The sequence below is a fragment of the Bufo bufo genome, chromosome 2, assembly GCF_905171765.1.
Source record: "Bufo bufo chromosome 2, aBufBuf1.1, whole genome shotgun sequence".
NCBI lineage: Eukaryota > Metazoa > Chordata > Amphibia > Anura > Bufonidae > Bufo > Bufo bufo.
The window spans coordinates 348,224,342-348,250,940 of NC_053390.1; the positions used below are offsets into that span (position 1 = coordinate 348,224,342).

The 26,599-nt window shown below is 45.9% G+C and overlaps 1 protein-coding gene across 1 annotated transcript; it reads left to right on the forward strand.

Annotated features, from left to right (window-relative positions):
• Positions 1-26,599, forward strand: ABHD17B (abhydrolase domain containing 17B, depalmitoylase). Its single transcript, XM_040417080.1, has 4 exons — positions 1-269; positions 12,692-13,166; positions 22,788-22,967; positions 25,976-26,599. The coding sequence occupies exons 2-4, from the start codon at positions 12,700-12,702 to the stop codon at positions 26,193-26,195; spliced, it is 867 nt and encodes a 288-aa protein (XP_040273014.1). The 5' UTR covers positions 1-269; positions 12,692-12,699; the 3' UTR covers positions 26,196-26,599.

Consider the following 26,599-nt stretch of genomic DNA (forward strand, 5'->3'; position numbering starts at 1 on the left):
GTCCTGTGTGCTACACTGCGGCAGCGGCTGACTGTGCGGGATAACGGCGAGGAGGGGGTCGCTCCGGAACGGTTCGTGCCTTGTTGACCCGTGGTGCCGGCGGGACGCTTTGACGATTGGATGTCACCCACAACGCAGCTTTCAATGGTATGACGCATAGCGACGGACAAGAAGGGAGACAGCAGTGACGTCATTGAGTGTGAGCGGAGTGACGTCACGGAGCGTCCTACAGGCCCAGCAGTCCTGATCTTCTCAGCCGCAGTCAGCAGGTCAGTATGGTGGTGTGTGCTGGTGCTAGGCAGGAGCACGGTCATGTGACTGAGCTGTAAACTTTGTCCCCAGCATTTTTTTACTTCCCAGTGGCTCCCCCTGCAGGGCACTCTATTGCTCCCTGTTATCAGCCATCTCCACTGGCCTAGAGGATGTCAGCAGCTGGGTTCTGTCAGTGCTAATCAGGTGCCTGCCTATTGGCACTGTATGTGGAGTGGTGGAATATAGGGATATGGCTACGGTCCTGCCAGACACAATGGGAAGTACTGGACTGCCTTGTTTCCAGCCATCAGCCTGTGCTTGGATACCAGTAGTCCCGCTTTGCTCCTTTGTATTCACCCCTCCCCCTCCACTTCTAATCCTGGGAAGGCTCGGTAGAGACCGGTCTCACCAGAGTGGGCTTTGTCATGTAAAGTCTCATTCACTTCCTTGGCGTTGCGGTATAGACCCAGCACTTACACTGAGGAATGTCATAGGACGTGCCTGAAAATTGGGTTACGTCCATGTGACCGGTGGCATCTGGCCAACTGAGGTTTCTTCAGGTCGGGCCAACTTCTGCCCTACAAATTGCTGGCATCCTGTCATTACACAATAAGCCCCCCTCCCCCGTGCCAGCGCTGGAGTAGTGTGAGATTACATGAAACAATATATGGATTAGCACAGATTAAACTCCCTTGCTTTCTTCCCAGCGCCCTGCATTGGGATGAGGGGGCGGATGTGGTGTAGGTGGTAGGCACGTCTTGTAGGACGGTGTCTGGCATTCCTCGGGTCACGTGGCTGCTGAACATGTGAAGCCATCTACATAGGGCAGGCCTTCCGTTCTAATCATAGGGCATGAAGATCACTAATGACTTATTAAACACTTATAGCATGTGACCGCCCATATGTAGAAGAATGCTAATGATCCGTATGGCAGGGTTCCCTCCTCATAAAGGGGCGCAGTGGGTTGGGATCACCCCAGCCCCATTCTAATACTGGTTATGGTGGCACCGCAAATCTTTGGCATGACGTTCCATACAGTACAAATGTAGCATGCAGCTGGTGCCACTCCTTTCATTGTGGTGATGCCAGCCTAGGTCTCTAACTTCTCATCTATCAGATCTCTGACGTAAATGCTCCTGATGCCGGTATTTCCCCTCAGGACAACAGGTGCAGCCGTCCATATCTACAGCACCTCTACTTACCTGTCGTGTGAGAGAGATGGCTCCTCACTAGCGGTATAAACATGCAGCCTCTGCGGTAAGGGTGGGTACGTGTATCTGGAGGCCAGAAGAAAGGTGTTTGGTCTGTCAGGCTGGTGTACATCAAACTTTTTTCTATTCCATACAGGGGTGTGCAATGGGGAGCCTAAGGGCGGTGGGTGCCATTGTATGCTAATCAAGGGGTGTGCCTCGGATAAATGCGGTGTAAAGGTGCCAGATGAGACCATGTGACTCCAGAACATGCTGCTGGCGAATATCAGGTGCCATAAGTCTTACCTCATGGTACATACTGGTTGGGCTTCTTTACCGTCACTGTTCACAGCCTATTCCCGTCTCCGCAAGGGTTCACAATCTAAATCCCTTATTTCAAGGTAACCTAGAAGATTGATGGCAGATAAAGACCACCTGGTCTTCTGCCTTTTATAGTACTTATCTTGGAGTAGACATGTTTAAATTCACCTGCTGTAGATTTGCCAACCACATCTGCTGGAAGTTCCTTCCAAGGTAGCTTTTTTTTCTACAGGGATCAAAGCATCTAGTTTCCCCATGGGGGAGATAGAACCACATACACATTAGATAGTTGGCTCCTCACATAGCAATCGGAGGGTTCAGCTGACTTGTTTCGACTACCTGTGGGCTCTCTTACACTTTAGGCCCAGTTTCACAGGAAATCTAATTGGGATGAAGAAGGTACCAGCGATCTTACAAACCCCATGAAGATGGAGTTATGAATCCATGTACCAGAATACCTTTCTTTGTAAAGACTTGACTATTGTAGTGGTCTCCAGCTGTGTAGCCATCTCCAATATCTTCTGGCCTCGGACCTTCTGAGGAGCTGGTGGTTCATAGTGAGGATGGTAGACTACAGTAGTAGGGCTGGAGAAGTCCTAGGCAGAAATCTGTAGTTGGCCCCTAACTTTATTGATGTCTTGAATTTTCTTCTTGCAATGCCTCTTACAAAATACAATTTGTGGTGTAACTGGCTCCTTTAGTCTAGTATTCTGCCCATCTGTGGTATGCACTCATTCATTGCCTTACTTCCACATTCTTGAACTCCTGCCGTGGTGCATTCTGGTTTTAGTTCCCCCTTCCCCCCCCCACAGACAATAGTGTCTGATATAATTCAGTAGGGGAATACTGCGGAAACACTACATGGCTTCTATAAAAGTGGCACCAGGCTGATTTTGTCTTCTCGGGCTTTACCTCTACCTCTGGACATAAGAGGGGGCATGTATGGCTGATCAGCTGTTTGAAGAGAAGGGAGTGCTCTAGGGCTGCAGTAATCGAGTATTCTATAGATTTTATTTTTTACAAGTAATCTAATAAGAAAAACCTTCTTAAAATAACGTATTGCTTTATAAAAAAAATATTTTTATTTATTACATCTGATTTTCATCAGAACACAAATCATCAGATCAAATCAGACTATCACAGATCTCAGCCACAGATAAGCCCCCCCCCCCCCCCCCCCCCCCAAGTCAGTCAGCCTTGCCCGCCATCAGACACCCATGCCATCACGATCGCACCCTCCCTTGCTGCAGTGCAAACAGAGCCAGACATCCATGCCATCCACAGCCATGTCCCCCACTCCCCCAGTGCCATCAGATCAGCAGCCCCTCCGTGCCATGTCCCCCAGTGCCCCCATGATGGCATTGCCATCAGCCCCTCCATGCCATCCAAATTGCCATGATGTCTCCCCCACTCCCCTAGATCAGCCCCTCCATGCCAAATCACAGGTGCCCCAATTAACCCCTCTCCAAACCAATAACTTTATACATGCCGAATCACAGGTGCCCCCAATTGCAAGCACAGCCACCGCTGCTGGATTGCAGGCTGGTCATGTAACCCCTGGATATAAGCAACATATAGTGTGGTGGAAAAATACTCATCTGGACTCGGCTCATTGCACTGCCTGTGCAAGATTTGACCAGCGGCTACTAGATGTGAGCCTTGCACAGTCTGATCTGCGCTTTTACATAGGGCTGCTGGTACTTATTCTGCCTCCGTCAAGCCCCTGGTTGAAGTGCAGTCAGCTGAATGCGAGATTTCATTTAGTGGCTTGATGGCATCAGGAGGCAGAGAGATGGTGCTAGGAGGAGTAGGCTCGATGCAGGTGGCAGTGCCTTGGCCTCTTTTTAGCTAATTTTGCATATACATTTAGACTTTTTTTTTTTCAGGCACTTGGAATATCATAAAACTGACAAAGGTACGTTCGGGATACTGTGCATGTCAACGGCAGGGCACCATGAACCATTTAAGTTGTGAATTGCAGTGACAGGCCCCTTTAAATAGGGAAGCTGGGCATCATACCAATGAGGTCACTCGGTTCTCACATACCTGTGGTTGGCGTTCCAAGTTTCTGAATGGCTTGCACCATAGTAAATGGGGATTATTGTGTATCCAGCACATAAACACTTGACCATGGTATTCTGAGTGAGGGATTATTTCAGATTGGCTAATCTGCAGTGGAGCGTCCGGAGCATGGCTGATGCGTAACTGGGTCAGGGCTTGGATTTCATTTGCACCTGGTCCAGCAGACTCCGGTATGATGCAGAAGTCATTTTGAGGAGGTTGTTGGGAGTAGTAGCTAAGAAGTAACACTGGTCATGCTGCGTCCTGTATACCGGGCAGTGGTACTTGTCCTCATCCGATCCAGTGAGGCAGTAAATGGCTGCAGGAGCGTCACTGAGCCCCCGTCTTGGCATTTGAGAAGCCTAGCACAGTGCAGACTTGGCATTCATTGATCTGCCTGTAATGCACGCTGCGCTCCGGAGGGAGGGATCGCCTATACAAGAACACTGTACTTTTTATTTGCACAGGGTATTGTTCAGTGTTTGCCATTTTGTGACTTGGGTGCGCACCTACCCTGCAGTCGGCAGAGATTTATTAGTAGTTTACAGCCTTGAAGTCTTTGATCATGGCTTTGGACGCCTTTTGAAGCTTCTTAGCTAATGTCTTACCCTCACAAGCAAAAAAAAAAAGAGGTAGAGCCATAACCATGGTAAGGGTTGTCCAGCTCTCTGTACACCATTGAGGGCTTCTGCAATTTTTCTTGCAGTGTTTTTTTTTTTTTGACTATTCAACTTCAGGGATATGTGTGAATGAGGGCCAAGAGGACTGAAGTGATATTTTATAGCTCATGGCAATAGTTATGTTGATGGACCTTGAAGGGAACCTGTCATCAACTTTATGCTGATCTCACTGGGGGCAGCATAAATTAGTGACAGAAATGCTGATTTCAGAGGTGTGTCTCTCATGAGCTAAAAGTAAGTGGTTGCTGAGAATCATCATCATAACCATTACAGCACAGGCCTGGAAAAGAGTCAGATCTACCTGAGAAGAGTCATGGTTATTCCTAATCTCCTGCCCCTCTGCTGATGATTGGCAGTTCTCTCCTAGAGAGAAAGGGAGAAAACTAGGTAGAAGACTGTCAGTCATCAGCAGGAGATCATGAATAACCAGGACTCTTCTCAGGAGGCCGGGACTCTTTTCCAGGCCTAGTCTGCAATCATTGTGATGTTGGTTCTCGGCAACCACTTCTCTTCTTTATACTGCCGTTAGTATGGGCAGCATAACGTTAAAGACTGGTTCCCTTTAATCACTTGGGCATTTCCTTGTAAGCCTGTTGTATTGCAGCATATTACTTCCAATGTCCCACCAGGGATATAAGATCGGATTCTTGCATGAGGATGCTGTATATGGCAGAGGAGTGTGCACAGAGCCTGTATGGTGGAACACCAACTTTCTGCTAAGAGGAACGTCGGAGGTTGTGTGGACATGCCCTTGAAGCCTATACACATTAGACATAGTTCAATACTTGTGCAACATTTTCATTTGTTTAAGATATATTCCCATCTGGGATGCTGATCGCATATCACTAGGGTATGCCTTTAGTGTCACATAGGTGTGGGACCTGCTTCTGTCTCCAGAACGGGACCCCCAAAGTGAACAAAGCAGCCTCTGGGCAGCCTTCATCACTATTGCAGTTTCAGAAATGGCTAAATGCTGGCTCTATTTCTGCCAGCCCCATAGTAGTGAATTGAGAGGTGACTGCACAAGCTCGGGTGCCGTCCGTTCCCCTCTGTGACTTCCACAAATGGCTTGCTCAACTATTTCCAGTATTCCTATAACAATGCTTGGGGAGCATGCTGCGCATGCACGGAGTACTTGTTTCGCTTCAGGGGCACTATCTCTGCACAGGTGCAGGTCCCACCCCCGGGGCTTGCTCCTGACATAGATGGCATATGCCATCAGTGTCCCCTTAGTATTTGGTGCAGGCATAGTGAAGGAAGGATGCTCACTGGCTGCCGACTTCCTTACTGCGCCTGCGCTGAATACTGCACGGCGCAAGCGTGAGATTTACCATGCACTCGGGGCCGGCAGAAGGATGCGAACACTGCCTGGCCCTGTCAATCAAGACTTGGTGGGAGAACAGAGCCTCTAGGAGCAACTAGCCCCCCCCCCCCCCCCCCCCCCAATTTGCATATGATAATTTAGATTTCTGGCGTAACAGGGGCATAGATAAAAGTAGGAATAGGCTAATTAGGTTTAGCTGACATTAGCAATCGCTAATGTCAGCCAGTTTAATTTAGGTATTTCTGGTGACAAACACTTTAAATCTGACCTATACCTCATTAGCATAGCTGAACATAACCCACTGTTTGAAACTGGAGAGTCCCGTAAAAATCACAAAGTTGCATATTTTTGTAAGTAAAGTCGAAAGGTCCAAAAAAATAACTTGGAACTGTGACTGTTCCACTATTATGTAGTGGCATGCGTCAGGACCTTCCAACCACGATAAGCCAGGAAGTATTCCCGACATATACCTGAGGGTAGGCTCTAGCATGGTGTGAACAGGGCCTTGGATAATTTATTATATATGTTTGCTTCTTCCAAGACGTCAGAAGGTTCTGCAATCGCCAAAGTCCGGTCAGTCGATAAGCTGGTGACGGTGCCAGTAATTCCTGCTTGTTGTCATGTAAAACCAGACCCTATTGACTGAAAACATGACACGCCTGAAATATGTTTTCATACCCGGGTCTTTGTGGTGTTCGACTGCAGACAGTTGTTTTACGCCACTCTTCATAGCGTTAGCATGTCACGCCAGTTAACATTTCACTATAGAACTGGCTCTGTAAGAGTTAAAAATAGCATGGATTGCTATACACCCCCCAACCCCCGTAAGGCATCATGCACACGACCGTATCATTTCTGTGATCCACAGATCTCGGATCCACTGAACATGGATCCTGGCCATGTGCAGGTCCTCATCACTTTTTATTTTTCTTCTAACTCTAGAATTGTCTGATCCTTTCCCGCCAAATAGACAAGAATAGGACATGTTCTGGCTTTTTTTTTTTTTTTTTTTTTGTAAGGCCGCGTAACAGACACATGTGGACAGCACACAGTGTGCTGTCCGTATGTTTTGCGGCCACTTTGAAATGATTGGGTCCACATCTGATTGGACTGATCATATGGTTGTGTCCATGAAATGAAGGGCTCATGCACACGGCCGTTGATCAGCCGTTCCGTGCGCGGGCAACATTTGTACGGATTCCACAGATGGATCCAGACCCATTCAACTTGAATGGGTCCGTAATCTGTCCACACCAGACCTTCCGAGTTGCAGGCTGCAATATCGGCACAGCTGGGCAATGGCCATGTGCATGAGCCCTAAAAGGGATTTCCAGGCTGGGATATTGATCTATTTTCCCATCGCCCACCGTTTAGTGGCCATTTTGAGTTAATGCGGCTGTGCTCCCGTTCACTTGAATGGGTGTTTCCTTAGTCGGCCGCTCATCCACATTACACAGGGCGATGTGCTGCATAAACGGTATGATCGCCCAACAAATACGCGTTTGTTCTGTGATCAGGGGACCAAGCATCATTCCTCCTCAGCCGAACGTGCTAGCTATTCCAATAGAGCGGATAAGGGGCTGCCAGGCATTTTCTGGGATTGAGGTCTCCGTCACACAACCGTATTTTTGGTCTGCAGTTTTTGGCAGATTGCACGCAGACACATTCCTTTCTATGCTGTCTGTATTTTAGTGGCCCCACACCTAATTCATCTGTTTGCATCCGTGCGGTAACTTATAGAATATGACCTATTGTCTGTTCAATGGGGCCTGTGAAAAATGTGGAATGCACGTAACCGTATTTTGCAGAAGTATTGGACAGGAGTAATCCTTTTCATTTTTCCCCCACCAGCTGAGGATTTATCAAACCGCTTTAGTACATGTAGGTCTGCAACTATCTATTTTAGTAATTAAGTATTCTATTGATTAATCCAATGAGTAATCTGATTAAAAAACAAAGAACGTTTTACTTTTATAAAAACTCATCAGACCCCCCCCCCCCGTGCCAACAGTACTATGCCATCACCTCCCTATGCCATCAGTACCCTGTGCAATTACCCCCCCCCCCCCCCCCCCCCCCCATGCCTGCAGTCCGGCTGTGCCATCACCTCCCTATGCCATTAGTACTCTGTGCCATCACCCCCCCAGTGCGGGACGGCGGGTGACCACGGAGCATAATGGCAAGCGGTTCACTCGTGCTCTGTGGTCACATGACACAAACATTTTTTTTTTTTTTTGTCGCGTTACTCGATTTAATCGAGTAATAGTATCTAGACTAGGGCTGCAGCAGTCGTTGGATGTGTCCAGGGTGAGCTTGCATTCTGCTGCCGCCTCCATTAGACTTCAGATCTGTAGCTTTTCCCAAGGCTTCCCCCGAGCACCGGGAAGAATGCTGCCTTTAAGGCGTCTTTGTTAGCCAGCCAAGAGATTTTGTACTTTTACTTGTGTCCTGTGGTCTTTGGTCTGTGCAATGTATAAAATACAAATAATACCAGCCGAATCCTCCGTGGCCATGGTAACCGGTCGTCTGCTGAGTCAGGCCCACCCCTCATATTAACCATGGCTGAGAACAAAGCTGGATTCATAGGTTTCTTCCTTATTAATTCCCCATTGCTCAGAGGCCACACGGTAATGCCAAATAGAACATTCTGTAAATGTAAAACCAAGCGGTTATTTGCATTAGGTTGTAAACTTAACAAAGCATGGCCTACAGCGGATAAACCTAAAAAAGGGCTTCTTAAAGGGTGCCTCATCTATCTGCCTCGCACATCTCTGCTGGGCCCCCCCTAAGGGCTTATGCACACGACGGACAAGAATAGGACATGCCACATAATTTTTGCGGGGCAATGGATGCGGACAGGACAAAGTGAATGAACTGTTCCGTATACGGAATCAAAATACGGCCTGTATACGGAACACACAAAAAAAAGTGTGTGCATGAGCCCTAACCAATACCATGCACAGCCCATCTCCAGAAGGTCAAGGTTTTTATAACCCATTTAATGGCATGATCCATTATTTCTATTTATTTTCAAAGATACTACATTAAAGAATAAAAATGGCTTGCATTGTATGGTGGCCTCTGTTGTTTCAGATAGTTAAAGGGGTTGTCCGGGTTTTTTATAATGATGACCTCTCCTCAGGATAGGTCGCCGGGGGTATGACACCCGGCACTCCAGCCGATCAGCTGTAAGAGGAGAGTACGCACGTGCAGTCTGTCCGCTGCTGCGGTCCCAGGAAGGGAGATGGCAGTGCATGCGCAGTCTCCTCATACAGCTAATCGGTGGGGGTGCTGGGTGTCGGACCCCTGCCGATCTGATATTGATGACCTTTCCTAAGGATAGGTCCTCCAATATCAAAATCTTGGATATTATGTCTGACAAAGGAGCGATGGGCTAACCAGTAAGTTGAGAGGGTACGGCTGGGGTGACACGTGACTGATGAGCTGTGGGTGAGCATTTCTGAGTTCTCACCCACACACGGCATACAGAAATGGTGCAGCATTGTGGAGTTGAAAACTGCAGCGTGTCTATTTATACAGCAGATTTCAACCTTTCCAATGAGAGGGGGAAATGATGGCTTTTCCATGGTAAAAACCGCATGGAATACGGTTTTGTTCACAAAGGCAGCAAAATCCACAGTGGATTTTGTCACTTAACAGTTAATTTGGATGATGTTTTGAGGCAGATCGGCCAACCAGAAAAAGTCAGAAGTGCATTCAAAAGGAATCTGTAAGGCTACTTTCACACTAGTGTTGGCAGGGGACAGCCTGCCGGATCTGTACTAACACTAGCCCACCAGTGCCGGCCCCATTCACTTTAATGGGGACGGGTCGGAGATGTGAGGGTTCACTGGTCACCACTTGACTCCTGCAGATCACCATTGTGATTGCCTGCATTGGTCATATTTTAAGCCTGGTAAACAAAGATGGGTGGGCGATTATGGCCGAACTGTATTGTGGTCGGTACTATGTGGGAAAAATACGGTGAAGCCGAAGGCGAGCATCATTACGGCCTCTAGCAGGTTTTTCATGAAGAATAAGGACTGTGTCCAACAGGAAAACCATTGATTTTGTTATCTACCCGGTTATTCTTTATCCTTATTGCTGTAGCTTTTCCCATTATACGAGCACAAGGTTTCTAGCGGGAATAATAGAGCAATGACAAAGCATAAAGTCAGAAGAATAGATGCCATGGAATTATTACATGGGGGGATGCTAGTGGGTACTGAAGAAAGTCAGGTGAGCCTAGTTTTATTCTAGTCCATCAGATTAGCAGTGTGTGGTACGTGCCAAGAAAATCCAATTTCTGCTGGTATGAGCTAGTGAAGCCACCGCAACTTCATTCCTGATCGCATCATCTGCTGGCATATCCCCAAGTAAACAAGGGTGTGCTGCCAACAGTGATGAAATGACCGGCCTGCATGGGCGATTGTGAGCAGTGAACCATTATCCAAGTCTTCAATGGAAAGTCTAACCTGTAGTTTATATGTTGCTGATAGAGACGAGTGAATCAATTCGTAGAGAAAATCTGCAAAGTTTACAGCAGCAGTGCAGGGGATCAGATAAAAAAACCCTGATCCACACACTGCAGAAAGTGTCCGTACCGAAATCCACATTAAAGGGGTGACCTGTTCTTAATGTCATGTGTGCTCCATACTAGCATGTATGACTGGAGCTCCCCTCCACAGGTCTGTACCCTATGTATACAGCTGGATCCTGCAGCCAGGCCATGCCCACCTGTAGGCGCTGATGGCTGTGTGCTTTCACTGCAAAGTCACACGACCGTAGAGTGTACACATGCCCTAAGTTCCTTAAATTGGTGATTACAAGGTGAAAGCCCTCTCCGGTGACATGTGGAGGAAACTTTGTGGTCACAATCTCTTGAGGGTCTAACTTCCCTCAGGAAACGGCCTCCTCATGTTTCGGCTTCGACACTAGAATGGTATGAAAAGCAGTCTCCTTCTTTCATGTGAACAATGACTTAACTGCTGTCTACTTTCTACATGGGTTCACCTTGAGAACTTAAAATGGTTACATTGTGAGCAGGAGCCCCTCCGTTCCAGTCCCCCACCCCCTCCAATTGTGTGTGATATGCTCTAATGGGGATAAAATGTAGGCCATCCATTCATTATACAGCCTGGCGCCTCTTGGCTTTCCCTTTTCTACACTGCCTTAATTACTATAAATTGGTTTTATGGCTTTGGTATTGAGATTTATTTCCATGTTTATGAAGCGGACTTGCCGTGTGGCAGAGCTTCTTTTTTCTTTATATATTTTTTATATATATATTATTTTTTATATTATTTTTTTCTGATTTTCACCCATGCTACATTCATCTACATGGTGTTGTTTCTGAAGATGAATGTGGCGCTCGGGGACAAGATCCTGGCACATGGATCAGCCAGTATTTGTGTTTATTTCTAATTAAATGGTACATCTGGCCTACAGCATGAAGTGGGATCCTCATTAGTCCTGAGAAAGAGGTCCCAGTCCCCATAGGTTCAGCAATGGTCCCACTTGCCTTCTCTAGAGTCTCCTAGAGTTTCCCAGGATTACTGTGGGGTTTTTTTTTTTCTCAGAGATTTGGACTCCTGACCTGTTTTTATCATGGATCACTCTGGTTATTACATCCTGTATGCAGCACTTCCTGTTGCTGTATCCAACCGAACCCATGATGCACTTCTCCTTTCTCAGCCACAGCTCCAGCACCGCCCCTAACAGCCCACAGCTAGTTTATAGCTCCTCCCACAAAGCTAATATCACAGGAAATAACGGTCATGTGATCGCAGCCCAGAATGGAAAATAGGAGCAGTAAAAGTAATACATTACAAAATTTACAGCTACCTTCATAAATGATTACTTTTAAAGGATATAGATTCAAACTGGAGACCCCCTTTTAAATGTATATGTGGTGTCTGCTGCCAATCCTTTTTGTTTAAAAAATTATAAAAAAATCATGGCTGTATTACCAGATTTCACCTTCTACCGTGTGATAATTGACATGCTGTGCATTTAAAATCTGCACCGTATGTCTAGAAATGTGAAATGGTTCTGCAGCATTTTTATTCTGCTGCTGTGTCAGTACTCCAGCAATCAGCTGAAATGTGGTGGCAAACATGGGTGTTGCGCTAATCTGCAGCGCCACCATAGGTGAAGTTAAAGGGGTTGTGTCGCTTCAGTAAATGGCATTTATCATGTAGAGAAAACTAATACAAGCCACTTACTAATGTATTGTGATTGTCCATATTGTTTCCATTGCCGGCTGGATTAATTCTTCCATTACATTATACACTGCTTCTTTATGGGTCTTATGACCACAATTGCAGCACAGATACAAGGTGGTCGTGCTTGCACACTATAGTGTGCAAGCACAACCACCACTGATGGATTGTAGGGTGGTCTGTAACCATGGAAACAAGCGGTGTATATTGTGATGAAAGAATGAATCCAGCCAGCAAAGGAAGCAATATGGACAATCACCATACATTAGTAAGTGCCTTGTATTAACTTTATCTACATAATAAATGCCATTGCTGAAGTGGGACAACTCCTTTAAGCTTTACACCAGGGATGATGAACCTGCGGCCCTCAAGCTGTTGTAAAACTACAACTCCCACAATGCCCTGCTGTAGGCTGTCCAAGCATGCTGGGAGTTGTAGTTTTGCAACAGCTGGAAGGCCGCAGATTGAGCATCCCTGCTTTACACCGTTCCCATTCAAATCAGTAGGTTGCCTGTAATACAGGTCAGAGATGCTTGTTGCATCCTCTCTCCACTCTGGCCAAGAGATGGGGGGGGGGGGGGGTAAGACACTGGTCTAAATCGGTAATGTTGAAATAAAATGCATTCTCTTTATTTTCTTCAGAGATCAAGATGAATAATCTCTCGTTCAGTGAGCTGTGCTGCCTCTTCTGCTGCCCTCCATGTCCGGGGAAGATTGCCTCCAAGCTTGCCTTTTTACCCCCTGATCCAACGTACACCCTTATATGTGACGAGAGTGGGAGTCGCTGGACTCTTCATCTATCAGAACGAGCGGACTGGCAATATTCTGCAAGGGAGAAGGATGCCATAGAGTGCTTCATGACTAGAACCAGCCGGGGGAACCGCATTGCCTGCATGTTTGTCCGTTGCTCGCCCAGCGCCAAGTACACCCTACTGTTTTCTCATGGAAATGCTGTGGATCTTGGCCAGATGAGCAGCTTTTACATAGGACTGGGCTCTCGGATCAATTGTAACATATTTTCTTATGATTATTCTGGGTATGGGTCAAGCTCTGGGAAACCAACAGAGAAGAATTTATATGCTGACATTGATGCTGCTTGGATTGCTCTTAGAACGAGGTAAGTGCTCATGGGTAGGTTGTGTTAAAGATGCTTGACTTTTCTAGCTCAATGCTTGGCTCTAATCTAGTAATGGTAAGTTCAGTTTATGGTTAAACTAGTCGCAGTTGCTTGATCTAGTTGACTTTTTTTTTTGCGCAAAAATCATTTTTGCTATTGGTCTTTAAAAATGTTCAGCAGCTTTTGAAATAGAGGTTGAGTCCTGTCAGCTGACTGCTCATGTAGAGCTCTTTCTGATATGACCTCAAACACTCATTTAAGCCTGAATTGTATGAGCTTGATAAGAATTTAGCTATGAGAGTTTGAGTTCAGGCCATCCAAATAAAGAGCTCTACATGAGCCGTCAGCTGATGGGACTTGGAGTAAACAATTTAACATCTGTATCACAAAAGATGTTGCAAAAAAAATTTTGGGCCCAAAATGAGTAGAATGCAATAATAAAAAATAAATAAAAAAATTGCCCCCAAAGGTATTCATAGCCTTTCCTTGGGGTATCAGGTTTTTGTAAACTGTCTAAAGTAAAGAAAAATATTTGTTGCTCATGGAAGCCAGTGCACTATGAACAAGGAAAGCTGTTCTGTAATTGGTTGCTATGGGCAGCAGACACTCCTCTAGACTGTTCCATAAGGATACTGCTGTATTTTGTAGCTTGTGTCCTGCAGTAGAGCTGATACTTTATTACATGTGGTTACTTAGTAAGGCTGAAAAAAACACCCATATTGAGGCTACATGCACACGACGTGCCGTTTTTTTGCGGAAGCCGCCCATGTGCCTTCCACAATTTACGGAACAGGCGGCCCATTGTAGAAATGCCTATTCTTGTCCGCAAAACGGAGAAGAATAGGACATGTGTTTTTTTTTTTTTTTGCGGAATGGAGCAACGGATGCGGACAACACACAGAGTGCTGTCCGCATCTTTTGCGGCCCCATTGAAGTGAATGGGTCCGCATCCGAGCCGCCAAAATGGCGGCTCTGATGCGGACCCAAACAACGGCTGTGTGCATGAGGCCTAAGAGACATTTCATTCCTGACTCTTGTATTTCAGAGTAAATATCTGTATTTGGCGTTGCATCTTCGGAAATCTAGTACCCATAACCTGAAATATTTTTACATTCATTAGACATCCAGACCAGTCTTCAAAGGGTTTTTCTGAGATTTTGATACTGATGACTTATCCTCTGGATCAGTATCTGATCTGTGGGTGTCTGACACCCGGGACCCCGGCGATCAGCTTTTTGAGAACGCATCGGTGCTCCTGTGAGCGCCGCGGCCTTCCTCGTGCTCACTAAGCACAGCACTGTACATGGCATAGTGGCTGTGCTTGGTATCGCGCTAAGGCCTATTCACTTCAGTGGGGCTGTGGAGGTCATGTGACCGATGAGTCTGCCTATGGAAAGCAGCAAGAAGGCTGCAGCAGCGCTGTGAGGGTTCCTGGGTGTTGGACCCCAACTGATCAGAGACTGATGACCTATCCAGAGGATAGCTAATCAGTATTAAAGGGGTTGTCTCGCCTCCATAATCCACTTTATATCCATTCCTTGGCCGCCATTAAACATTTCTTCAATATACTTTCACTTTCAAAACCGGATGTAACTCCTGTAAATCTCATTTATACCACCAAATTGGATGCTCGTTTCTAGGGGTTAGGGCCACCACTATAACGTTAGGAGCGGTGGCCGCACAAGCGCACTTATCTACTCTGCGCCTGCAGAGGTGGCTGGTTTTTACTGGAGTGAGCGCACAAGCACTCGCGCATGCGCATTTACTCCCTGCCACCTTGCAGGGATCGTTATCACAGTTACAAGGCATGCTCTACAGCCCTGTAACTGATACAGTCCTGATCAAAAGTTTAAGACCACTTGAAAAATGGCAAAAAATCATATTTTGCATGGCTGGATCTTAACAAGGTTCCAAGTAGAGCTTCAACAGGCAACAAGAAGAAATGAGAGTGAGACAAAACATTTTTTTTTGAGCATTTAATTAATGAAAACAACGAATAAACTGAAACAGGCTGTTTTTCAGCTGATCAAAAGTTTAGGACCACACCTCCAAAAAAAAAACTAAACCCCACCAAAAAAGAAATCCAACTTCCAAACATGAACTCAGTAATGAGTAGCTCTGCCGTTATTGTTTATCACTTCCAAAATTCGTTTCAGCATGCTTGATGCAAGCGTTTCCATGAGGTGAGTGGGAACATTTCTCCAAGTGGTGAAGACGGCCGCACGAAGGCCATCTACTGTCTGGAACTGTTGTCCATTTTTGTAAACTTCCCTTGCCATCCATCCCCAAAGGTTCTCAATTGGATTTAGATCAGGGGAACATGCAGGATGGGCCAAAAGAGTGATGTTATTCTCCTGGAAGAAGTCCCTTGTCCTGCGGGCATTGTGTACTGTAGCGTTGTCCTGTTGAAAAACCCAGTCGTTACCACACATACGAGGGCCCTCAGTCATGAGGAATGCTCTCTGCAACATCTGGACATAGCCAGCGGCCGTTTGACGCCCCTGCACTTCCTGAAGCTCCATTGTTCAACTGAAGGAAAAAGCACCCAGACCATTATGGCGCCCCCTCCACTGTGGCGCGTAGAAAACATCTCAGGTGGGATCTGCTTGTCATGCCAGTAACGTTGAAAACCATCAGGACCATCAAGGTTAAATTTTTTTTTCTCAGAGAATAAAACTTTCTTCCACCTTTGAATGTCCCATGTTTGGTGCTCTCTTGCAAAGTCCAAACGAGCAGTTCTGTGGCGTTCAAGGAGACGAGGTCTTTGAAGACGTTTTTGAAGCCCTTCAGTCTAAGATGCCCTCTGATGGTTATGGGGCTGCAGTCAGCACCAGTAAGGGCCTTAATTTGGGGCGAGGATCATCCAGTGTCTTGACGGACAGCCAATTGGATCCTCCGGCTCAGTGCTGATGACCTTTTTTTGGGTCTTCCACTTGACTTTTTGGTTCCATAACCCTCAGGATCATTTAAGAAATTCCAAATGACTGTCTTACTGCGTCCCACCTCAGCAGCGATGGCGCGCTGTGAGAGACCCTGCTTATGCAGTTCAACAACCCGACCACGTTCAAAAAGGGAGTTTTTTTGCCTTTGCCATCACAACGTGTGACTACCTGACAGAAAATGACAATGAATCCACATCTTTCCACAGATTTGGCCTTTTAAAGGCATGTGGTCCTAAAATTTGGATCAGCTGAAAAACAGCCTGTTTCAGTTTAATAGTTATTTTCATTAAATTGAATGCTCAAAAAATGTTTTGTCTTACTCCCATTTCTTCGTTGCATGTTGAAGCTCTACTTGGAACCTTAAGATCTAGCCATGCTAAATATGATTTTTTGCCATTTTTCAAGTGGTCTTCAACTTTTGATCAGGACTGTATATAAAGATACAGACCCGATCAGTGGGGGAGGGGGCAGCGCATTATGATTTGAATAATGGAGGTGGATGGCAGAGAATTGTACAGACATGATCAGTGGGGGGGGAATAATGGAGGAGGATGGGAGCATTATCAGTAGGGGGGGGGGGGAGAGCATAATACGAATAGGAATAATGGGGGAGCATTATACAGACATGATCAGTGGGGGAGGGGCAGAGCATAATGGGGGAGCATTATCAGTAGGGGGGGGGGGCACAATAATAGGAATAATGGAGGGTGGGGAGAACATTATTCCTATCAGTATTCTGCACTCCGCCTACTGATGTTCTCCCGCCCTCCATTATGCCTATTGTGCTTCCCTGCTCCCCCATTATTCCTATTATGCTCTACCCATCCCCCACTGATCATGTCTGTATAATGCTCCCCCATCCTCCTCCATTATTCCTATTAGTATTATGCTCTCCCCCTACTGATAATGGAGGAGGGGGCTAATACATCTGAGAAGAAATGACATACCTAAAACTACATTGCAGGGAGGCAGTGACAGGCAAGATGGTTTGCAGCCATTACTGGGCAGAGTAAACTGTGCTGATGACAGGAGGGGGAACCTTACACAGAACAGATGGTGACAAGCAACTTACCATTGGATGTCACCATCTGCTCTGCCCTCCCAGAGGCTGACACAGCCTCAGCAGTGAGCACGCACAGACAAGGGGCGGGGTTACTTCCTCCCTGCCAGGCTTGCTGTGCTGTGTATCTCAGAGTTCAGCTCCGCCCCCAGCAAGCAGGGAAGAGAGGCCCTGAGAGCAGTGAGACAACCCCTTTAACTTCTTGGAAAACCCCTTTAAACATGTTTAACCTCCTCTGGCAGATGGTTCCGTAGTAAAGAATCCCCGTCTACATTTGTGGTGAAACTTCCCTTCAGATGTAGAGAAGTGCTTTAAAGGACCAAATCAGATTTTATTTTTGTGCCGCACAATATAAGAATCTGAGTGTATTTGTAGCTTGAACACATCACTGATGACCACAGACAACATGCAAAACTCTAGCCCGTCTCACTGACTGGCTGTGAGCAGACCGCATGGCGTGACTACATCCACTTTTTCAGAAAATGGTAATAGTCTAGTGTTTCGCAACTCCAGTCCTTCTGACCCCCCCCCTTCACAGCAGGTCCTATTTTCAGGATTTCCTTAGAATTGAGCAGGTGATATAATTTGTGTCAGTGTATCAGGACTTCCCACGGGTATTCATTCTGTAGGATCTTCTCAGATCAGGAACAGCAGCAGGTAGGTCCCGGGAACTGGAGTGGAGAAGAACTGATGTAGTCTTGGCTACTGTTTTGCATCCTGCATGCACCCTCTGCTGCTGGTCAGGACATCAGATTGTCTGGTGCAGTCACACATTTACATTTTAGGCTACTTTCACACACTCTTTTTGTGCGGATCTGTCATGGACTGATCCGTTCAGATAATACGTCAGTTCAGAACGGATCCGTTTTGTATTATCTTTAACATAGCCAAGGCGGATCTGTCTTGAACACTATTGAAAGTCAATGGAGGGCGGATCAGTTTTCTATTGCGTCATAGAAAACGGATCCGTCCAGAATGACTTGCATTGTGTGCCAGGGCGGATCCGTTTGGCTCAGTTTCGTCAGACGGCCACCAAAACACTGCCGGCAGCGTTTTGGTGTCCGCCTCAAACCGTAATGGAGACGGAACGGAGGCAAACTGATGCATTCTGAGCGGATCCTTTTCCATTCAGAATGCATTAGGACAAAACTGTTCCGTTTTAAACCGCTTCTGAGAGCCCTGAACGGATCTCGTAAACGGAAAGCCAAAACGCCAGTGTGAAAGTAGCCTTGGGCCATCGCACAGTGTATTAGCTGTAACATGTTTGATAAATGGAGCAATTAAGTCTAATAAAAATCTGGCATGGTTTAACTGCTCTCCACCCTCCACCGTAATACTACTTTGTGGACAGCAGCTAGTCTGCCAGGAGCTGTGCCTGCTGCTGTATTATACTCATGGCACCCTGTTCTTGCTGCCAGAATCGCAGAGAACTCTGATCCTGGTGGTTTAATTTCTTAGATGCTGCAGTAAATGCTGACTAAGGCATCTTGGGCTACTTTTACACTCGCGTTTTGGGCGGATCCGTCATGGGTCTGCAAAAAAACGGATCCGTTACAATAATACAACTATCTGCATCCGTCATGAACGGATCCGTTTGTATTATCTGTAACATAGCCAAGACGGATCCATCATGAACTCTATTAAAAGTCAATGGGAGACGGATCCGTTTTCTATTGTCTGTAAAAACGGATCTGTCCCCATTGACCTATAATTTTTTGGCTCAGTTTCGTCAAGCAGGCAGCGTTTTGGTGTCCACATCCAGAGCGGAATGGTGACTGAACGGAGGCAAACTGATGCATTCTGAGCGGATCCTTATCCATTCAGAATGCATTAGGGCAAAACTGATCCATTTTGGACCGCTTCTGAGAGCCCTGAACGGATCTCCCAAACGGAAAGCCAAAACTCTAGTGTGAAAGTAGCCTAAGTGGTGAAAAGGAAAGGGGCTCTCTCATCCCATTGGTCTCCCACACTACAACTGAGCTGTTGCCATGGCAGCCAGAGGCCTAACAATGGCCAGTGGACTGCAGAGTATGAATGCCTATTACCGTAAGCCCTGCCTTTGGAAGGTTAAAAACGCTGTGTAAGGTCTTGTGCATCTAAATTCATCATCCCTTATTACTCATAGCCATCATGCATATAAAGTGGCTATTAACATGACTTCTGGCTTCGTCTCCATTTCCCGGCTGTGCTTGATATGTCAGGTAACACATGTCTTGGCTTGGCCGTTTGAAATGAATAGAACAATAGGTAGGTGAGGCATTTCCGTTGGGATGGCAATCCAACCAGACGAGTCATATAGAAGTGGAATGGTTGGCAATCCTAAAACAATCACGGATAATGAGGTGGCTTCATCATGCTGCGCTCCCCATTGTTTTCTGCAGTAAATAATTTCTTACGGTCTTCCTTATGAGATCATGATTTCTAGAATCTAGGTCAGGTCACATACAAGAGTACCTTAGCGTCAACTCCACGACTATTGTTGGTGATTATTTCTTGGTGTAGATTCCCCCCCCCCCCCCATCTATAATAAATATTGAGTAAATTTAGAAAATGTCTTGCTCATAGGCAATCTAAAACTATCAAAACTAGGTCATGATATAATGTGGTCTATTAACTGATTGTTACATCAGTGGGAGATGGGGACATCCTTGGGTGCCTGGTGCTTAACTGCTTTGTCTCTGCTCCTTGACTAAAGGTCCTTTTTACATGGGCAGAAGATCGAGGCACTTCTTGGGGATGAGCATTTGTAGAAACTCTTACTATACTTGCCCCATGTAGATGTGCCACAGGTCGGCAGCCCCCTCTACTACACTTGTAGTGCTAGATTCTGGACATCCAGGACCTGTGGGTGCGGTGTATTTCAGTGGAGAAGCCTGAAGGACCTGTCTGGTCATCTGCCCCTTCAAATGCGGCCACAGTATGGCTGGGAGCTTTGTCCACACTGGACAGGATGATTGTCGCACGAGGGAGCATGGCATCTGTAACAAAGAGAATGGAGTAAAACTTCATGAAAGTACCGTATCTATTACATTGCATAGTGTTAAATGGAATCTGTCACCAGTTTTTTGCTACCCTATAACTGGTGAGAGACCCTGATGAAAGTGATGGGTTGAAATGACTGACTTGTTTTGCCAAAATCGGTACTGAGCAGCTCCACCATGGGCTCAATGCAGGAGTCCACCCAATCCAGTGCATGTGCTCGAGAGTCCTCATATTCATGAGCTGGCAGCATATCTCACCATAGCAAGTTCTTTGCCGTTTTTGCTGTAGATTTGACACAGCGCCTTATTTATAAAGTTGTGAACATGTAACGGTTAGCATGTTTCTACATGATTTAGCCAAGCCAAAATATTCTGGGGTTCTCTGCCTCCTGATCATGAGGCATCTGAGGTGGAACCAGAGCAGGCAGACCATGGTTGTTGTCAGATGATGATTTACATTCTACCCCCTTAACATGCTACCACATATCAGAGGCTGGGATGAGTCTACCAGAATCTTTTACAATGATATATATTTGTGGTATGGTAATTCTATGAAGGCCATCATTTACACAGCCAGTAAACCACAGGCAGCACATGCAAAGTATGCAAATCCATCCCGAGCAGCCGCAGAAGATGGAAACTGATGCGTGCAGATTGCAGGGTTTGGCAGGGCTAGTTAGTGAGTTCATGAGAAGGGTCTGGAAGTCCCTGTACTGGGAAAGTGTGTGTGCCAGTACTAAATGGATATCTGCTCCCGAGAACACTTGTGCAGGACCTTCAGATGAGCATTTATTACTGCAGCCTTATAACGGGAGAAGACCTGCTCCTCTTAGGCCTATTGCCTACAACTGTAGGTGTCCCGTTGCCGTATTGCGGACTGCATATGTGGATCCGCAATACACGGGCACCGTTCCGTGTGCATTCCGCATCACGGATGCGGACCCATTGACTTGAGTGGGTCCACAAATCCTGATGGGATGGGACATATTTTATCTTTTTGCGGAACGGGCGAATTGCGGACCCGTTAAAGTGAATAGGTCCGCGATCTGCTGCGGCTGCCCCACGGTCGGTGTTTGTGCATTGTGGCCCACAGCACGGCCACGGGACTCAGGAGGCCTTAAAGGAATGCATCCCAGAGATGGAGAAAGGATAAATCTTTACACCCCACACCCATGTTCTTCTAGCAGGAATAATATGGGTTAACGAAGATGCAGTAGTAATGACACTGATGGGGGTTAACGTGTTTTTTTTTTTTTTTTGGGGTAACTCCTTTTAAAGGGATTGTTCGTCCTACAGCGATATGTCATCACTACCATATTGGTGGTGGTCAGACTGTTTGCACCCCCAGACTGTTTCCTATGAACAGTTGTAATTACACTGCACCGCCACTACAGTGGAGACCGCATGCAGGTAAACATTGAAGAGGACACTGCTTGCATGAGTGCAGCAACCCCTTCAGATGGCTAATTGGCAGGGGGGCCAGGCGTTGTACCTCTGCCGATCTGATATTGATCGCCTATCCTGAGGAGTCTGTAGCTCGGACAACCCCTTTAAAGCTCTGTTCTCTTGAACAGAGCTTAGCACCGCCCAGGCAATTGATACTAGTCGTGACGTCACTGGGCCAGCGGTAAACAGTGAGAAGGCCTCGGCGCCGCTGCCTTCCCAAACAGATGATCGGGCACTTGCAGCTGTAGACGTCTGTGTTGGTCCCATGTTCATATGTGCCTGCATTACTGAGACAAATTGTTTAATATATGCAAATTAGTCTTTAGGGGCAATGGGGGAGTTACTGTTGCACCTAGAGGCTTTGCTCTCGGCAGCTGTGGCGTCCTCTCTGCTTTGACAGGACCAGGCAGTGTAAACTTGATCATACTTGGTCCTGGTGGAGGCGGTTGCAGAGAGAACAGAGCCTCTAGGTGTAATGGTAACGCCCTAGGTGCTAATTTGCTCCTATTAAAACATAATTTTCCTCAGTAATGTGGGCACATATGAACATGGGACCAACACAGATGCCTTCAGCTGCCAAGTGTACATGTAACCGGTCAGCCAGTGTCATAGGTACAAGTCTGCAGACCCTTTTTTATAATTATTTTTGCTGTAGTAAAATTTGGACTGGCTAAGAGGTTTAGTGGATTTTAATTTAATTTTCACCAGGTGGTGAATTAAAAAAATTAAATAAAAATCCACTGCCAATTACATGGTCCCCTTCAGTCTCTGTATAGTTCCATGCTGTGCCTACAGACCTCATGAGACCACAGAGGCTGCAGCGGTCATCTGGTTAGACAGCGTATACAGTGATCTATGGGGGCCATCAGATCTGCAGTGCTGGAGCAGTGGCACTAAACGGGTGGGAATTTACCTTGTACTTGTAAATCACCATGTTAATCTAGAAAAATCATATGTGGTATTTTAACTAGACCTCTGTGTAGGAAAAGATAATGAACGTGCCAGCTTTGTACAGAATAACAAGGGGGGGGGGGGGGTCGGTAATGGCACAAACACTGGCATATACTGTTTTTGGATTTTTTTATTTTTTATTCTAGTCTGGCTTTCTTCATAGCTTAGGAGTGTTCATGGTACTGAAAGCCACCACTGAAGTATGAATATTACTGACTTCTTCTTATTTTCTAATTCTAAGGTACGGCATACGTCCTGAACATGTCATTATCTATGGCCAGAGTATAGGAACTGTCCCATCCGTGGATCTTGCTGCTCGATATGAAAGTGCTGCTGTCATTCTTCACTCTCCATTGACCTCTGGGATGAGGGTAGCCTTTCCAGATACAAAGAAAACCTATTGTTTCGATGCATTCCCTAAGTAAGTCATTTAATTTTTTCTGGTAGTGAATATAAATTCCATTTGCATTTACCTTACTGATGGTTTCTGTGTGAGCAGTCATTACCAGAAAGAATGGTTGGTTTGTAGGTGCCGCAGGAAGTGGGAAGCGCCCAATAACGTTTTACACTGAACAGCACCCCAGGTTGCCAAGCTCTTGTTTTTTATTAGTATTTTTACTGAATATTGCAGAAACACCTTCAGGGCAGTTTTTTATGCATTTTACTAATTTTAGGCTAAAATACATTTCAGTTGGTCTTTATTAAAAATGGTAAGCTGTTCCTGAGATGCAGGGAGATGAGGGCTAAACATGAGCTGTCAGATGATGGGATTCAAAGAAAGCAGACTGTAACAGCTTGCAGATTGAATTAACTCTTGTATCTCAAACGTCTGAGCATGTTTAATAGACCAATTCTAAAAACTATTTTTTTAGCCCAATTTGAGTCAAATGCAATCATTAAAAAAATGTCCACAAAATATCTACATAGCCTTTAAGGGACTGTTCACATGTTGCAGGTCTGTTCCAGATTTTCCACAGTGGAATTGTGGGCTGACAATCCTGTTATGAATCCACATGTGGATTTTGTCATAGAATCACAGTGGAAATTCCACTGTGGAAAATAAACCCTGTCCTGCTCTACTCATTGGCCACTTTCACATGGTCCATATTTTCCAACAGTATTTATAAGCCAAAACCGCAATTGAATACTACAGAGGACTCCTATAGGAAGATTCATACCTGTTCTGTGTTTTTGGACCCACTCCTAGTTTTGGATACTGATAAACACTGACCTGTGGCCTTAAAGGGGCACTTTAGGTTTTGTTTAATTACACCCACGCTCACCTGCTTCCCAACACACTGTGGTTCCTGGGCAGTCTTCACTAAACACATGTACACAAGTAAATATATCTTAAAGGGCTTCTGTGACCCCCCCATTGTGCAATTTTCATTAGCCGACATTAGCTATTTGCCAATGTCAGCTGAGTGCAATCATACATGTCCTACCTTTTTGTCTGTGGCTTATTTCTTGTAAAAATCATACTTTTATCATATGCAAATTTCTTCACTACTAGAAAGTTGGGCGTGTACTTGCTGGTAGCTGCCGCATCTGCCGCTTCTAGACACGCCCCATCTCCCCTTGATAGACAGGGCCAGCGAGAGCTCTCCTCCTCCCGCTGGCCCCGTCTGCTGCTGAATTAACGCGCCTGCACCGTAACTATCCTCGATCGGTGCAGGCGTATTGAGTGAAGGACGCGCGCTTGCCAGCTCCTTCGTCAGTGCGCCTGCACCAATTAATCCACACTACACCCAGGAGAGATGACTGCCGATTATCGCTGATGCCGGCAGTCTTTTCTTCGGGTGTAGTGTGACGTAATCTGCGCAGGCGCACTGAGGAAGGAGCTGGCAAGAGCGTGTCCTTCACTCAATACGCCTGCGCCGATCGAGGAACGTTACGGCGCAGGCGGGGCCAGAGGGAGGAGGAGAGTGCTCGCTGGCCCTGTATCAAGAGGAGATGGGGCGTGTCTAGAAGCGGCAGATGCGGTGGCTTCCAGCAAGTACACGCCCAACTTGCTGGTAGTGAAGAAATTTGCATATGATAAAAGTATGATTTTTACAAGAAATAAGCCACAGACAAAAAGGTAGGACATGTATGATTGCACTCAGCTGACATTGGCAAATAGCTAATGTCGGCTAATGAAAATTGCACAATGGGGGGTGACAGAAGCCCTTTAAGTGTCCCAGGAGGTCACCCATGTCCCCTCCTTCTCCTCCAAACCGTCACTTGACTGGCTGTAAGACAACTGGCTAAAACATGATCCTCCATGCTGTGTTCTGCCTGCAGTAAGACCATATAATTGGTAAACTCCAGTCACCCACCCGGCCTAGATGGAAATGATCAGCAGGAGATTAGGGATATGTTCTCTGCAGGATTTCTACAGGACGTTGGCAGTCTTCAGCATCTTCTGCATGTTCCTAAAACAAATGTTTTGGGAAACTAGATTGGTTCTTTTACTTTTAGCATTCATTTCTAGCTTTAGTGTTCCTGTTAATGTTTTACATAGCAGTCATCCCATCCTTGTCCATTATCATACTTTTTTTTAGGGTGTGAGACCACTTGATGTTGGTCACTTTTCAAGGAGTCTCCACAGTGTAGATGTCTTGGATGGCATGTGACAGGGATTATCTCCAGCAAGCAACTTCATGAATAAGCGGATTATCCCAATTTTATATATATATTTTTTTTTTTTTTTTTCCTCAAAGCATAATCATATCTTGTATTTTTATTGCCAAGTTCTTGTATTTAAATGGCTTGTCCAGGAGTTAGACATTGATGTTCTAGCCTCAGGGATGCAACACCCCTCACCCCGCTGATCAACTGTTTTAGTTGTAGTGCCGGTGATAGAAGTCGGCGGTGGAACTACAAAGCTCCGTCAATTATGTAGTCGAAGGAGCAGTTAACTGCAGCTCTCCTGCCATTGAATGAGTGAGCATCTTGCTCCAAGGCCAGTAAAGGATTTGGCCGTATAGTAATTACCCCTCAGTACATGTCAGTGCAATTGTGCCCCTCCTCCAGGGGTAAAAATGTAGAACTGCCAGTTAGAAATGAGACGTATACCTGAGGTAACATTACATCTTCTTTTTATCAAGCCCCATTATCCACTGTGTCCTGCAGGAGAGTAGTCATCATTGTAACATTATGTGATGCCTTCTACGTATATCTTATACTGACTATGAAGTGGCTCAGGACAGCACTGCTGTTATGGGAGCTCAGGCTTCAATTGTGGCCTACTAGGGGGTAGCAGAGGATCTCTGTAATGGCACTATCCAGGTAAATAAAATGTTTGAAGAATGTGTATAGCTTTATGACTTTGGCCAGAAGATTCACTGAGTTTTTCCCTGGAGTGACCCTTTTAAGGTTTTGGTCATTCTGCATCTTGTCATGTTCATTTTGTGTTCCTAAACATCTAACTTTTTTTCTTTCTTGCAGTATTGACAAAATTTCCAAAATCACGTCCCCAGTACTGATAATCCATGGCACAGAAGATGAAGTCATTGACTTTTCACATGGCCTAGCCCTGTTTGAGCGTTGCCAAAGGCCGGTGGAACCACTATGGGTGGAAGGAGCTGGACACAATGATGTGGAACTTTATGGACAATACCTTGAGCGGTTAAAACAGTTTGTCACGCAGGAGATTGTAAATTTGTAAACTACTACTTTGTAAGAGCATTTTCTCCCTGCGGTAATGGAAGGTTTGCATAAAGTTTCATGAAGATGCTGTGCAACTCTCCCAGGCCACCAAAGGGTTTAACCGACCATGTTTCTTTTTTTTTTTTTTTCTTTTGCTGGACTGTGAGCCATAGAATATTTTTTTTGTTTTTTAACCTGATGGTCTGTTTGCAAATTATATTGGTTGCCTTAACAGATGTACAGGTAATGTGATCAAGAGGGTGTCCCTTGGCATTTTCTGCAATGTTATAACTCCCCCTGCTTCAGATCAGGTGCTCCCATTTCATAGAAGCCTTTTCTTTACCCCTATCCACAGGTTGGTGGTGGTTTTCTTACAGCAGTGGTCCCATTGACCATAGTGGATACAAGAATGGGCTAGTAGAA

What these genes read in the sequence shown, in the direction of transcription:
- ABHD17B (XM_040417080.1), top strand. Translation starts at nt 12,700, where the DNA reads ATGAATAATCTCTCGTTCAGTGAGCTGTGCTGCCTCTTCTGCTGCCCT. An exon ending in TGGATTGCTCTTAGAACGAG is followed by an intron (nt 13,167 to 22,787) that starts GTAAGTGCTCAT and finishes TCTAATTCTAAG; the next exon opens with GTACGGCATACGTCCTGAAC. An exon ending in TGTTTCGATGCATTCCCTAA is followed by an intron (nt 22,968 to 25,975) that starts GTAAGTCATTTA and finishes TCTTTCTTGCAG; the next exon opens with TATTGACAAAATTTCCAAAA.